Source organism: Notothenia coriiceps, unplaced genomic scaffold, assembly GCF_000735185.1.
Source record: "Notothenia coriiceps isolate Sejong01 unplaced genomic scaffold, NC01 NC01_scaffold00031180, whole genome shotgun sequence".
Taxonomy (NCBI): domain Eukaryota; kingdom Metazoa; phylum Chordata; class Actinopteri; order Perciformes; family Nototheniidae; genus Notothenia; species Notothenia coriiceps.
This window is the reverse complement of record NW_011363881.1, coordinates 62,943-78,806: the sequence shown is the minus strand read 5'-3', so window position 1 is coordinate 78,806 and position 15,864 is coordinate 62,943. Positions and strand designations below refer to the sequence as shown.

General features: G+C 38.8%; 2 protein-coding genes across 3 annotated transcripts; one reads left to right on the top strand and one right to left on the bottom strand.

Moving 5' to 3' along the window:
- The first annotated feature begins 673 nt into the window (after nucleotides 1-673).
- Nucleotides 674-7,647, top strand: henmt1 (HEN methyltransferase 1). Of its 2 annotated transcripts, none has more exons than XM_010787782.1 (9): nucleotides 674-799; nucleotides 1,068-1,180; nucleotides 1,637-1,771; nucleotides 1,989-2,171; nucleotides 3,282-3,465; nucleotides 3,926-4,145; nucleotides 4,385-4,481; nucleotides 5,150-5,307; nucleotides 5,709-7,647. In XM_010787782.1, exons 1-9 carry the CDS (start codon nucleotides 716-718, stop codon nucleotides 5,831-5,833), a joined length of 1,299 nt encoding a protein of 432 aa, XP_010786084.1. In that variant the 5' UTR covers nucleotides 674-715; the 3' UTR covers nucleotides 5,834-7,647. The 2 variants fall into 2 exon arrangements, with proteins under 2 accessions (XP_010786084.1, XP_010786083.1); XM_010787781.1 differs by having other exon boundaries at nucleotides 4,382-4,481.
- On the bottom strand, nucleotides 6,034-14,248 carry LOC104959868 (protein FAM102B-like). The gene is made up of 4 exons (XM_010787783.1): nucleotides 14,017-14,248; nucleotides 10,901-11,037; nucleotides 9,839-9,908; nucleotides 6,034-8,671 (listed from the first exon to the last, which is right to left on the bottom strand). The coding sequence occupies exons 1-4, from the start codon at nucleotides 14,211-14,213 to the stop codon at nucleotides 8,629-8,631; spliced, it is 447 nt and encodes a 148-aa protein (XP_010786085.1). The 5' UTR covers nucleotides 14,214-14,248; the 3' UTR covers nucleotides 6,034-8,628.
- Between the last annotated feature and the right edge of the window lie 1,616 nt (nucleotides 14,249-15,864).

Below are 15,864 nucleotides of genomic sequence, written 5' to 3'. Positions count from 1 at the left end.
GTCTGCATGATCTGCCTGTAGGGAGGGACGGCCCTGGGTACAGCAGCAGCAGTACCAGTATTCATTGTAGTTGAAATATAGCCAGTGATGCATGACGTCCACTGTAGTGGACAGGTGGTTAATCATGATTTCCTGCAAACATAAAATCAATACTTTGATAATTTATGAATTATATGATTCCTTAGTTGTTACTTGATGTCACCACATTTTGTATACCTGCAGGGGACGCTTTCCATTAAAGGATTGGCAAGATATAGATGGGTGACTTGGTCCATGTGGCTTTCTGTTGTCCATCTTGGTTTAGAGAGATGTATCATGCACTGACACTGACTTTCCACTGAGGGGCAGTGTATGGGATGATGCAATAGGGTCCTATGTAGTGGCTGATGGTGCAACTATGCAAAAAAAAACAATGCGTATACAAGAAAACACCTTTTGAATAGCTGTCCACTGTAGTGACCTCTATGCATGAAAGGGTTAAAGCAATAAAAATAAAAATAAAGCAGTAATATACATGGAAATAGAATATTAACCAAGGTTACCTCTACTGAAGGCCAGCTGATACAATTTATAAAAATCCTGCTTCCAAGTAGCATTTTACACAGGAAAAACATAATGTATTATTGGTTGGGAAAGACCACAGACTCAATAACAGCGCCCTCTTGTGGACGGCGGGGCTGCCTGTGGTTAGCTTAATTACAACTTGAAGTCGAAGATGGAGCCAATGTTCACTCCGGCGCTGCACAGACAGAGACATCAGTTTGTCATCGATTTTGTCAAGAGGAAGAAACCCAAAAAGGTAAGTAAGTGAGAAACACACTTTATCCACTAAGCTAACATTTGTTAAGCAACGTTTTCTAACGATATCGCCGTAGCTCATTTCTGCATGCACCGCACGTGAGCTAACCTTAGCTTTATTCGCACAACATAGCTAATTCAAAATTTTTATTAGCATTCGGCTAAACTGAGTTTTGTTTTATGTTATAAAATTAACATTAGTTATGTGACTTCTACGGACCAGCTTATACTTAGTCACAAACATATTGTTTCTCCCTGCTCCACCACAGGTGTTGGACTTGGGCTGCTGTGAGTGCGTTCTTCTGAAACAGCTGAAGTTTCACCGTGAAATTGAACTGCTGGTTGGACTGGACATCGATGGTGTCCAAGTAAAAAAAAAGATGTAGGCTACGTATGTTTAGAAAATCAAAATGCATGAGTTAAAGATCTGGGGAGAGCTTTTATTGTATGTTACGATATGGCAGATTTATGCAGAGGTGAAAACAATTATTGGTCAAGTTTATCTGCAGAAAAATGTAAATATATTGGCTGGATGTAGGTTTTTAGATGTGAATACTTTTAAATCTGATATGAATTGTCCAACCTATAGAAAATGTGATGGCCATTTTTCACTTTCCTCTTGACATTGTAAAGTTTAAAATGATCAAACAATTTGACGATTATAACACTAAATACAGTTATTTGCAACCCAAGATGTATGTAAATGCATCTCAAATAATGAAATTGATGGTCACTGCAATGCGCCTTTCCACCACCATGCATTTCACTTTATTGTTGTTGTTGTGATCAGTTATACTGTGGATTTATAATGTATGCACCTTGCTTGTATGTCCTTCAGGCATGGATTAGCTCCTATATCAACTGACTATCTGCAGCCAAGTTATGATCAGCTGCGCATCGAGCTGTACCAGGGCTCCGTCACTGAGAAAGACGCACGCCTCAGAGGATTTGATCTGGTGACCAGTATAGAGCTGTAAGGGAGTGTGTGGTTGTTGCAGTTCAATGTCTTCAAGGTTCCTTCTTTAGCACCTGTTAGTATTTATATTAGTAATTTTGGTTTGTAATTTACCTATATGGTGTTGTCTTTTTCCTCACTATGTTCACCTAACCATCTATCGTTGAGGTGTTTTTATCTATCAGTCATTCGACCCATGATCTGAACCCCATGTTTCCTCCCTGTCTGTCTGCAGCATTGAGCATCTCACTCTTGCTGATGTGGAGCTTTTCTCTGAGGTGGTGTTTGGTTACTTGACCCCTGAGGCGGTTATCGTCAGTACCCCAAACTCTGACTTCAACCCCTTTCTCCCTGGACTTGTGGGTTTCAGGCACATTGACCACAAGTTTGAGTGGACCAGAACAGAGTTCAAGTCCTGGTAGGCAGGTTTCTCATTTTCAGACTTAGAGTGTAGCGAACAGCACTACATTGATCGTGTTGATGAGGATGGTAGTGACAGGGAATGTAAATGGATACATTTACTCTAAAATACATCAGCACTGGAGATAGATATTTGGTATTGTGGTTTTTATAGTATCTTTTTTCAGATTGTATTGATATTTTTATGTTATGAATGTATGTTTTTGACTTTTGCATTACTTTGCCTGCATTTTCTATTTCCTCTTATGATTATTGTATTCACCAAGGCCAATTATTTCTAAGAGAAAACCTACATGGCTACCTTATTCTATATACCAGTGGCGAACCGTGTCTATCACAACTGGACCTTCTGTAGACACACACACCCCCCGCCGTTATAATGTCCGTCTTTTCACTGAATTTTCGTCTTGAAAAGGGTACTCGCAACAATTCCGCAACTACTTCATCTTCACCTGTGGCACTTGCCATTTCAACGTTAAAAACAATTAAACGGCATGAATTGCTTCGTCGCATTAATCTAGAATCCTCTGTCTCTCTCGAGCCAGTGAATTACCGGGCCTTCTAGAGTACCCTGGAACCGAGGGAAACTCTGAAAGAATACGCCCATTGGCTAGAAATCAATATATGATTGGTTGATCAAACTGTCAATCCAAACGTACGCTCACATTCAGTGCAACGGCTAGGGCATTCGATCAAGGATGTAGAATACCTTGGTTGAAGGATATTCTACCCAGAGACCCAGAACAAGATCTGATTGGTTGCTTTATTTTCTAACACAAAACCACTGAAATGCGTAGTGCATGGACCGAGAAGGACAAACAAATCAACGTAACACTGTAATATTACAGATCAACAACACAGATACCATTCTCATTTATTCATTTTATATACATTTTATTTATATAATTAAATCGATTTTTTGTTTGTTTTATCTGAGTGTTCCAGGGTGTTCTCTGAATACTGGTCATCAGAAACATGGAGGATCTGGATAAAAATACCTTGAAGGCCCTGACGGTTCGCCACTGCTATATATATATATATATATATATCCCCTAATGAAGGAAAGAAGAATCTAACTGTATTTTGTCAACATTACCACCCTCCTTAGGGCTATGAAGGTGTGTTTGCAGTACGGTTATGAGGTGGAGTTAACTGGTGTTGGACAGGCACCTCCAGGTCAGCAGGAGCGCGTCGGCTTCTGCTCCCAGATCGGTGTGTTTCACCGTCTCGGGGGCAAAGAGCGTTACAACATGTTTGATGAAGATGCTGAGGATGTGTTTTCATACACTCTAGTGAGTAAACGTCTTTATAGACCACAACACCAGTCATTTTTGAGGCAGAGATCCAGTCTTCAAAGAAACAACCTGTTGCTGTCTAACTGAATAATGGTGACTTTATCCCCCTCTTTCCCTCCCTGCATATTTCTGGCTGCCCATTATTTCCATTACAAAGTAAAGGCAACAAAAGTATAACATATTTTTTCTCTTTTTCTCGCTTGGTTGTTGTAATTTATTATAATGTATTCAACTTACAAAAGCTTTCTGGTTGTCAGTGGTTGTTTACAGAACCCCTTTAGGCTGTTAGCTCATTATTAGATCAATGTAGATTGAAGTACTGATGAAAACGTCTTTTCAATGACCCTTCTCTTATAACTAACCTAAACTGCATATAAGCCTGAGGCACACATACTTCTCCTTGAATTTGTATTATTTATCTTATTATATTTGAGTAAAATAGATGTTTATTTTTCAGCTGTATAGTATAATCTACCCCAGCCTGCATGACAACAACATCTTGCGGAGGGTCCTGATGTGTGAGGTAGTTTACTGGGCGGATAAGCTGAAGAGAAGATGGACCGCAGAGGAGACTGGTGAGAGGGATGACACAGATGATCTGTGCCAGGCTGAGGGTGAAGGGGGGGAATGCTTCAGAGCATCGGAGAGACACGTGGACACTGAAGAGGCACAGACAGGTGAACACCAGTCCTTAAAAGGTTGTATACAAATTCGGTTTGAAAATCCTAAATGGGAAACGGGCATTGAGGTTATTTTTGTCAAACCCTTGTGTGTGTTTTCTCTAATTAAAAGATTTCTGCTGGATATCATTGTGTATAGTACTGCCTAGCGGCTTAAGTTACAATATTCCTTAACAGATAAACACTTAGTCACACACAAACGTAATCATTTTCTTAAAAAACATATTTCACAGCAGCATGTGGAGCAGAGATGAAAACCCTGGTGGATCAGGAAGAGGAGGATGGAGAGCTGTTTTGGAGACGCGGCCAACCGGATTCTGACAAATGGCGCAGGTGAGTTTCCTAAAGCAAGATGAAGATGAGTTATAAGGCCGTTTCTGGAATGCAGATCATGAACACAGGCCTTGTTCATGGGTCCTCTCTACTTTTGGCTAGCCGTGAAGATGCTGCCATTTCTGATATACAGTTGTTTCATACATTACATGTTTATCCATGTTACAAACAATTAAAAAGTATCAATGTGCCCCAGTAAACTGCTGTAGTCTTTCAAACTCCTATATTCTAAAATATCAATACTTGTGTACATTTCTATTTGAGCTGTATTGTACAGTATAGGTTTTGTTCAGAACATTGAATTAGAATTCTTTTTTTCTTTTTCAAATGTCTATAATTTTTTATTTTAACCCAGTATGACTGCCGAGCTGCAGAAACATATTAAGCTACACCAAATGAATAACCATTTAAAACTTTTTTTAGAATTAGTTTCCAGTCTAGCAGCAATTGCAGCAAACTGATTGGTCTAAGAAAAGTTGATTTGATTTAAAAAAGCTTTTGATAGAATACGACGACAGACAAAGCTTCATTCGAAAACCTCAATGGGAGTTTTGAAAGTAAAAGAAATCTAGCACAAATTTCATTCTTGATATTCCAGTTGAGAAATATTTCCAAAAATCTGGCATCACCTTATCACCGATAACGTCCCCCTTTGTGTGTGCTGGCAGGTGTGTGTCTGTCCCTCTGGCTGTGCTCTGGTGCTGCTGCCCCAAAGTCAGCGTTCTGAGTGGAAGTGTCAGTAATCTCAGACTCCTCCTGATGGATGAACCCGGAGTTAAACTGAGCCAGGACGGCTCTGCTATGCTCCTGAATCACCAGGAACAAGGTCATGTTACCAACACTTGTGTCCGTTATAGTGTGTGTAAAACATAAATATTTACACCTAGGAGGGAACTTGACCACCATGTTATTAAAAAATCTATAGTAGAGTATAATATGTCATAAAAAAGTCACTGTGAACATCAACTGGACCAGTAATAATAAAATGTATATTTGTTTCCACTTGACCCAGACCCAAATGAACTGGACTGCAGGAGTTAAAGCATCTTTGTTAATTAAGTAGTTTGCCCAATCACTAATCTTACAACTTAGCTCATTACACTTCCAAACAAAAGGCATCATGAGCAGAATTGTATTGTGTATTTCCTGCGCTGCTGCTTATTCTATGAATTTCAGAACTCAAGGTTGTTCTGGTTGTGAAAATGTTACTTCATTTGTGTGTTTCAGACCTTGATGATGATGAGAGTGATGATGATGAGCATCGTGCTGATTTGGAGGACAGCGGATATGCAGATGCCCGCCAGTGCCCCCCCCTCGCTGAACCAGAGGAAGACTGGGAGGCAAATGTTTGATCTTGGAGTAGGTGACTTCTTGAGTCATCAATAGTTTACCTTGGTTACTACTGGACAGTCTAAGTGTATTCACATAACAGGCCTTTAGAATAGGAATAAGCTGAAGGCTCAAATGTAAATTGTAAAATAAAAAGTGAGAAGAAAAAGGTCAGTGTAATTGTTTTACATTATACCCAAGTTGAAGTGCAATCTAAAAGAGGTCAAGGTTTTTAACAGTTTTATTCAACAGTGCCATGTACACATTTGAAGCATCCAGTATACTCGTATAGGAAGCAAATGTTGGTCAAAAGCACAAGTCTGTAACAGGAAACACTGGACAGTGTCATAACAGCGCAGAACACCACTTCACAGGAGAATACACTTAACAGTTTTATATAGACAACAGCTTCACAGAAGAGAAGAAGAAACCATGTCTGTAACAACATGTTCGGTACCAAGATAATCACACCTGATGATCACAGGTACAACTCAATATATTTGATCTAAAAAAAGAAAAGAAACTTCCAATAGTTGATATTTGGTTACCATAATTCATAAACTTAACACTGTCTTGTGTAGTGAGAATATTTCTTTTCCAAACGATACAATATTTAGCAAAAATATGGCACAATATCAGCAATTTATGATAAAAAAAGAAAAAGTTTTCTTTTATAGATGAGATTTCAACATGGGACATTTACACCATACCAACAATGAAAAACACAAAATGAAAACATGGATTTACAGTTACATCATACACGGTGCAGATATCTGCCGTTAACATGACGACAAAATGTTTCCCTACATGCTGAATAGGCAAGCAAAATGGTTCCTTCAATGTGTTCAATATTCAGATTAAAAGATGGCACGACATCAAATTAGGACATACATGAATATGTGTCAAGTTCTGCAAGCCAAAAAAAAGGACGTCTTAATCATGCAGAACACACCAACGTAAAAACAGAACACTGACGTATAGTTAAAACACCATACACTGATGAAGCTTGTGCGGATATTGATATAACAAGTATAGTTTATCTAGAAGAGGAGGTATCCTACCTCTACTATGGCTTATGACGGGAGACAGAAGATTACAGATACTGTACGGTCTGTTATCACTAGTTATAAAGCGGCTAATATTCTCATTATGCATAGGGCTGTCAAGATAATAACAGTGTGTTGTGTACTTTGGCTAATTTGCTTATGAACTGAATACATTGTGCACCTAATCTCCTATTAGGCTGGATGACATTTTCAGTAGATTTATATTGTTTGATGATATTTTAGCACTAATCGTTTATGTATTGATTGCGTCGGTTAATCAGACTGTTAGATTTTACAGTTCAGATGTTCTGAGGTAAAGATACACATTTTTTTAATCTAAAAACAGGTGCAGTTGAGTATTTTCTTCATGGCAGTGGATTACTGAACTAGTCCTTCACTTTACAATCTTTCTCTGTACAATCCTTGAGTGATACAAATTACGATATGCGTCAGTTACACAGGTTGAATTGTTAGTACGTCACAGGATCTTCCATTTGTTCACAGATGGTAGCTTCCTGGTCAACAGGCCAGCTCAGAAAGATGTAGTTAACCTCGCTAAGCAGTTATACATGAGACACATAGCAGAAAAGCTGGGCATTAGATATATGCCCTTTTTATAGTCGTTTCTTATCATAAAGCCCCTTTTTATGCTCTCTATTTACAGCCCTACAAAGGCAGACAGCTGTCACTTCAGAAGAAAGGCAAACTGCTTAACAGACAACAAAGTTGTAATACCTTCATTTGAACAATTAAGGCGGATTATATTACCAATAAAATGAGTTGCCATAGGATTAAGATAATACAAAAAAGGGCAAAAATGAAAACAGATAGTGAAATCATTTATATATGTGATTTTAAGGTAGCTTAGTAACACCAACGCACCTAAATATAAGTCAAAGGCAAAGATGGAGGTAATTAAGATCTGCTGAGAGAGAGAGAGATCAAGAAACTGAATTACTTAGATGTCAGTTATTGTCCTAAAAACCCAAGTTATGAACAAATGTATTGATTCTGCGCTTGCCTTTGTAGGGCAGATTATTTCTGCAGGATTTACCAAAATAGTGCTCAGCAAACAAATAGTAAGTCAGCAAATTCTTATGTTCTCCCAATTTCTCTTTGAAAGTACCAATACAGCAATTCTTACAAGAGATTGTGTTACTGCTAATTATAAAATGTGCCACATAGCAAACACATTCACACACACACACAGTCCACGTTCACTCGTCAAATAGCTGATGCCTCTTCTTTGTAGGAAAATATTCTCGACATCCAAAACTGTTATCAGAGTGCCAACAACTACAACGTTTAAGCAGCGTATAGGTGAATATTAAAAAGAACACTTGAAAAGGAAGCCTAAAACAAACACTGAGAGACTAAAGGAATGTATTGAAAGCGCATTGCATACTCCTCTTCAGTGTGAATTTCAGTGCCATGATGCACATCAATAACTTGTCTTCTTCAAGTTCCTAAATGTTTAAAATGGGTTTGGTTTGAATGCTCACTGATAAAGTGTGACCTCAAAAGATTAGTCTAGAAACACCTAGAAAATGAGACGTGGACAGTTTTCGTTACATGTTATTTTTTCAATATCATATCTGTATGTTCACCTTCTCTGGGAGCTACAGTGTTGAAAAAGACATATGAACACAGGAGGGCGCTGTTGTCATGTCAACCGTTCAGTGATCAGGCGCGCTGTAGGAATGCAGATTGATATCGACACAGGCTCACCTCGATGTCATCGGTGTGAACCCCCATCTTTGAGGCTGCAGGTCTTAACGCTTTATCACCACCTGCTCGTACGTTCCAGCACCAACCCTGGGATAACCGGAAAAGACAAATTTAACTTGCATATCTCACCAGGTCATTATTTATATATCATCAATACACAGTAAAACGCGCTAAAAGTTGGGTTAACTTTCCTCTGGTGGTCAGCTCTTTATGTTAAAATATGTTTTAACCTCTCACCTGCCCCTCAGTGGGTGGCTGTGCCGTTTTATATACTGGGCAGTGGGCACCATGCCAGGCTAAGCTATTCTCTACCTCTGACCTAACCTACTTTGAACTAGGGCTGCTCAATTAATCGCGATTACAGCTTGCAACGATTACGAAAACAACGTAATCAAAGTAAAACCATTATTTTTTATTATTATTATTACTTATTTATTTTTATTTTTTTTTTATAAATACTTTTTTTTTTTTTTTCTCCGTTTAATTATACTTAAAGTTCAGGGTAATCAACTGTTAAAAACATACTGTTCAAATTTTTTTTCAAAGTCAATGAATAATTGCATTTAATAATCGCAATTATTGACCCAAATAATCGAGATTATGATTTTTGCCATAATCGAGCAGCCCTACTTTAAACCTGCCTTCAACTCCCACTCTACCCAAACAAAGAGCAAATCTCAACTTGACCCGACCTTATATCTACATTGTGTCTGCTTGAGTTAAACTGCTGTGGCTAGCCTCTGCTGGCTGATAGGCGGTATTATCTCAACACCATGGACCACTCAGCACTACTAAAGTTATCTAGCTGCATGTGTCTAACAAATAGCTACTTGTTTTAGACCATTCTTTGACCTAGCGCATCTTTTTAAAGCCTTGGATCCTATCCACAGCCAAGCAAACGGTAGAGATCTTTCAGCATAACAAAGTGTACATTGTTTCAGCTGATGTCAGGTCATTAGATTTGCAAGTATCTAGTCGTAAAACTTCAGTACTGGACAAGTATGACAGCAAAAAGGAAAGGTTTATTATAACAAATCTTGGCAATACATCAGCTAGTTGTGTCAGTTTGAACCTAAGTGCTAGACAAACTATCAGACTGATATTGGCATCCCTAGAGCCATATGACAATAAAAGCCTCAACTAATAAAACATAGTTATTGTACTCCGATCCGGAGAGAGTTCCAAGTGCCATTACCGGATGACCCCGCTACATCTCCTATGAGCAACAATTGTTTTATAATGAGTAAAGTTCACCTGGTGGGGAGGTGATGGCTTCCCAGCGCCGTGCTTCCCCCAGGGCCGACGAACAGGCGCAAGCCTTCCTCTGAAACAGATAGAGTAGCAGTAACATGCGGTCAGTACTGAGAGTGCCCACATCCTCCTGTATAATTTTTGTTATGAGGAGCAGCCAGTTGCTAGGCAATCTAAAAATAATCATGTATTGACAGCAGCTTTCTTTTCCTAGCTTTGAGATGGATGAAACCTTGGAAAGAAAAACAATGCCTCACGCCTCAGAGTACACAGACTGAGTCATGCTGTGGCAAAATACTACGAGCTCATTACTGTCATTCAAGTAGCTGTGCATTTTACACAGAGACATACCACAGACTAGGGCTGCGACTACTGATGACCAATTTGATTAGTTGATAGTCAAATAATAAGTCGGCAACTATTTTCATTCAGCATTTGAGTGAATTTGCATCCAAACATTTGCTCATACCATATTCTTAAATAAAAAATGTTTTGCTTCTCTTTCATTTATATCATTGACAGACAAAACATAAACCCATTATAAACTTGGGTTCCTAAATTGGATGAGCATTTTGCAAACTTTTCTGACATTTTATTAACAAAATAACTTATAAATTAATCAAAAACCCATTAAAAAAAGAGAACATTTGAAGGATTGTTAGATGAAGTCTGGTTATTATTTTTATTTAAAAAAAGAGAGAAATGCAGGATCTGCTTGAGACACATTCCCAAAGACCAGAACTCTAGAGTATTACATTTACAATTATTAACAACAGAGAAAAACCTTCACATGTCCACAACCAAGAAGCTAGAGTTAGCTTATGTTTGGCTTTTTAACTTGATAAATACAAATAAAAAAGCAGAACGATGGTTTTTTCCTTTGATGGATGGCTACAGAGTATAAGAATACTTCTGAGTTTTGTTAGCTAAACCATTTAGAGACGATGTGCACAATCTGCCAACATACACAACAATGACTACCCAAAGAATGAAATCCTGCAGGTATGGCGGTAGCGATAGACTTGATAAAGGACACCATGTTGTTTCTCTGGATGTGTAGCCTACCTTCAGCACTGGAGTCTAGCAGGCTTGGTGTGAAGTCTTGACTTTGGAGAATCTTTTCCACAACATCGTCAGCATCGACCCGCGTGTCGTCCATTCTCTTCAGCTGAGACTCCATGGAGTCCTGCTTCACAGGGTGTCTGAGGGGAGGATGTACCAGTCATTTTATGTCTGATTGGCCATTAATGGCTTCCACTTCTAACACATGATGCTGCTTGTGTGTTCACTAAGTTTTTAGTCGACTAGTTATCACCAAACAATTTGTTAATGTTGATATCAACACACTTTGTTTAAAATCAATTTTGTTGCCACTAATATTACAAACTACATTATGGTCATCATGGCAAAAACATGTACAGTGGGGCAAAAAAGTATTTAGTCAGCCACCAATTGTGCAAGTTCTCCCACTTAAAAAGATGAAAGAGGCCTGTCATTTTCATCCTAGGTACACTTCAACTATGAGAGACAGAATGGGGGGAAAGAATTCAGGAAATCACATTGTAGGATTTTTAATTAATTAATTGGTAAATTCCTTGGTTAAATAAGTATTTGGTCACCTACAAACAAACAAGATTTCTGGCTCTCACAGACCTGTAACTTCTTCTTTAAGAGTCTCCTCTGTCCTCCACTTGTTAACTGTATTAATGGCACCTGTTTGAACTCGTTATCAGTATAAAAGACACCTGTCCACAACCTCAAACAATCACACTCCAAACTCCACTATGGCCAAGACCAAAGAGCTGTCAAAGGACACCAGAAACAAAATCGTAGACCTGCACCAGGCTGGGAAGACTGAATCTGCAATAGGTAAGCAGCTTGGTGTGAAGAAATCAACGGTGGGAGCAATTATTAGAAAATGGAAGACATACAAGACCACTGATAATCTCCCTCGATCTGGGCCTCCACGCAAGATCTCACCCCGTGGGGTCAAAATGATCACAAGAACGGTGAGCAAAAATCCCAGAACCACACGGGGGGACCTAGTCAATGACCTGCAGAGAGCTGGGACCAAAGTAACAAAGGCTACCATCAGTAACACACTACGCCGCCAGGGAATCAAATCCTGCAGTGCCAGATGTGTCCCCCTGCTTAAGCCAGTACATGTCCAGGCCTGTCTGAAGTTTGCTAGAGAGCATTTAGATGATCCAGAAGAGGATTGGGAGAATGTCATATGGTCAGATGAAACCAAAATAGAACTTTTTGGTAAAAACTCAACTAGACGTGTTTGGAGGAGAAAGAATGCTGAGTTGCATCCAAAGAACACCATACCTACTGTGAAACATGGGGGTGGAAACATCATGCTTTGGGGCTGTTTTTCTGCAAAGGGACCAGGACGACTGATCCATGTAAAGGAAAGAATGAATGGGGCCATGTATCGTGAGATTTTGAGTGACAACCTCCTTCCATCAGCAAGGGCATTGAAGATGAACCGTGGCTGGGTCTTTCAGCATGACAATGATCCCAAACACACCGCCCGGGCAACGAAGGAGTGGCTTCGTAAGAAGCATTTCAAGGTCCTGGAGTGGCCTAGCCAGTCTCCAGATCTCAACCCCATAGAAAATCTTTGGAGGGAGTTGAAAGTCTGTGTTGCCCAGCGACAGCCTCAAAACATCACTGCTCTAGAGGAGATCTGCATGGAGGAATGGGCCAAAATACCAGCAACAGTGTGTGAAAACCTTGTGAAGACTTACAGAAAACGTTTGACCTCTGTCATTGCCAACAAAGGGTATATAACAAAGTATTGAGATGAACTTTTGATATTGACCAAATACTTATTTTCCACCATAATTTGCAAATAAATTCTTTAAAAATCAGACAATGTGATTTTCTGGATTTTTTTTTTCCTCATTTTGTCTCTCATAGTTGAGGTATACCTAGGATGAAAATTACAGGCCTCTCCTTTTTAAGTGGGAGAACTTGCACAATTGGTGGCTGACTAAATACTTTTTTGCCCAACTCTAACTACTTATATTTATTTTATTCTATTTACGTCATATTAACCTGACTTTTTATTACTGGCTTTAGGTAATATTTTATTTTAAAAACAAATATACTGTCTTATTTTATGACAATCTATACCTTGATTTTATGAAAATACAGACTTAAAACTTTTATGAGAATATACTATGGTTTTGAATGACAATATATATTGTGTTTTGACATACTGTAACTTTTACATGGCATACTATATGATAGTATAGATTTCAATAATATTTCTGCAATCTATTTGATGAATGTTCTGTTTTTTTAATTTAAAGGAACCATTCAACATTTTAGGAAGTGTGCTTTATCATCTAGAGTTGGATGCCAACACCGATACATCTCTTGTGGGTAAATAACTGAAGGGTTGAAGTAGCCAGCCTGTCTTAGTCTGAAGGTAACACAATGTGCCTACCACCACTTCTAAAGCCCCCCAATTAACACATTCATTCCAATTGGTTTCATTAAACAATCCAGGACTTAAGTGTAAAAGTCAATCTGGTTTTAGAGGGGGATATGAGCCAGACGATCTGTTGGTCGGTGCAGTCATTTCATGGAGCCTTGTTGTCATGTGAGGTTGTCGTGCAGCCAGTGGTTTCATATTTTATGTGGGGATCTGAGAGTGGTATAGATTGTATCTCTCTCTCATGCTACATGCCACAGTGTCAGAGGAATTGAAATAGAACAACATGACTGAAAGTTGGTCTTTGAAGAGATTGGCTAAATATGAAGTGCAGCTTAACCCATAAAAGGTAAAACCCTCACCAGTCGTGAGTCTGAACAGCTTAGCTTGATTCATGGTTGGACATATTTAGATCACACAAATACAATGAATAACGTTTTCATAAGTACCAAAAGCCCCCTACTGACACCTCCATAATGAAACCACATAGACTGTTCTGCCTCGCTGCTTTCTACAGCTGCTTCCTGAAATGTGACAGTCTGAGGTGGGGTTTTATCTAAAGTTTTTTAGCTTCCTTTAACTAACGGCTTCTATGTTTTGTAATCATTACACACAATAAAGAGATTACAATGACTTACTGACAGTTTCCTCTATTAAATAGGCCTATGACGATGATTATTATCTGGAAGTGCTTTAAATAAAATAAAAATTATATTTCTTTACTAAAATGACCCACCTGTTGAGGCGTTCACAGGACGAGGCGCTCCGTACAGGTGTCCCCGCTGGGTTGCTAGTGGTTGCGGGGGGGACCGGGTGTTCAGGTAGAGCTGGACAGGGTCTGGACTCTCGGTCATCGCTTGGCTCTGGGATGCTACCGATGCCCGTCGAGGCGCTGCCCACTGAGTGGTTTCTCCGGTGGCTGAACTCTGACATGCTGGAGGAGCGGGAGTGACCTGTGCTGTATCCTGAGAGATCAGGGGGAAGCCGATCAAAAAGAAGCTCAAACTCGAGACAAAGTTGAGGGGGATGGATATTCAGGAGATAATTACCTGTAGGTTCACCAGTAACAGTGACCTCTTTCACATTGTCTTTAGAGTCGACTTAGGGTGAACTTTTTTTTTAGGGTATATTTATCATACTCTCTAAAAGTCGGTATGAACTGATCTCTGACCAGCAGTTAAATGTGTTCGATATAATGAGAAGCACATTTTAAAGTGCATTGGATAATTGTGCTATATAAATGCAGCCAATTACCCCTTCACTAGGTTAATGCATCTGATTGGACAGCCATGATAAGATCCTGTACATAATACTGCAAATGTGTATTGTAGCATTCCAAATATTTCAAACACCAGCTGCAGCAGTTTAACAGCAGTGGTCTAGAATGCATTATGCAAATATATGCACACACATTTAAAAAAATTTCGCTTTTCAAAAAGACAACAATTGTAGAAGATAGATGTTCAGCCTTATATCTGAATTAAAACATGAATTCGATATTTACATTGATCTGCTGTTCATATGAAGAACCAAAACAGTATTTATCTGGTGAAACCCCCTTTGCGGGGCTGTTAGATTTTAATTGCAGTGTTAAAAGATTTAGCACTTTAGTAGAGTTGCGGTGACATGCACACACTGGCACGACTGCAGGAAGGAAGGCTGAGGCATCCAGAATAAAAGAAAAACACTTCTCACAACGTGTTTTCAAGAAAGCATACCATCTCTCCCTTTTTTTTTATTATTAGGGTTTTTATCTTATATTAAATTTGGGCATTTTTTACATTATTATAATTTAGTGGGAATGCTGTTAACAGCATTCTAACTAACTGTTCTTCTACGGACACATTTTTATTATTCCGCCGACTTATTTTGCCGCGCTTCTTCTCCCGCATTGAACATCGCAGAAACTCCGTTCAAACATCAAAACGTTCAGCTCGGTCGGGAAACGATTGCTATTACTTTTCTCATTCATAACTTTCATAATTCCAGAGATACATCCCATAATACATCACATTTTTAACCATTGAAGTCAATGGAGAAATTCTTCACCTTCAACAAATCTTCATGCGACTTCAACTGCTAACTGTTCATTCATACTTTCACTCAGAAACCTCATTCCAACTTTAAAATGTTACACATCTTTCTGACATTATTCGTGTAAAACAACTTTTAAATATGATTCTTACTTTTAGAGATATTGAACATTGTTCAGACCTTGTTTTAGAGGTTTTCTTCACATTTTAACATTAACTAGAGTGTGTGATGTCACAGCTAGAAATCTTGAAATGTGCCTTGATATATTTTTTTTAAAACCGCCATAATTACCAAACCCTACATTCTTGAGACATCATTTTTCATGATAAACGTAGGAAAACATCTCGTAGCTTGAAAAATTACAAATAATTAAGCAAAACATAATTAAACAAAGTGCCTCTTGAGGGCATGAAGTAAAAAAAACGTTCAACATGTCTCCATTAAAGCCCAATGTAATTTCAGGCAGATATTACCTCACAGCAGCAGCCGCACACTTTTAGTTAAACTGCCAAAAAGGCCACATTATTAGCCAGAAAGTACACAAACATTA

Excerpts from the sequence above, each read along its gene's own strand:
- henmt1 (XM_010787781.1), top strand. The coding sequence starts at position 716 with ATGGAGCCAATGTTCACTCCGGCGCTGCACAGACAGAGACATCAGTTT. Across the intron at positions 1,181-1,636 it reads GTCCAAGTAAAAAAAAAGAT|GCATGGATTAGCTCCTATAT; the intron begins GTAGGCTACGTA and ends TATGTCCTTCAG. Across the intron at positions 2,172-3,281 it reads AGAACAGAGTTCAAGTCCTG|GGCTATGAAGGTGTGTTTGC; the intron begins GTAGGCAGGTTT and ends CACCCTCCTTAG.
- LOC104959868 (XM_010787783.1), bottom strand. The coding sequence starts at position 14,213 with ATGTCAGAGTTCAGCCACCGGAGAAACCACTCAGTGGGCAGCGCCTCG. Across the intron at positions 9,909-10,900 it reads GCTAGACTCCAGTGCTGAAG|AGGAAGGCTTGCGCCTGTTC; the intron begins GTAGGCTACACA and ends TATCTGTTTCAG. Across the intron at positions 8,672-9,838 it reads AGCCATCACCTCCCCACCAG|GGTTGGTGCTGGAACGTACG; the intron begins GTGAACTTTACT and ends CGGTTATCCCAG.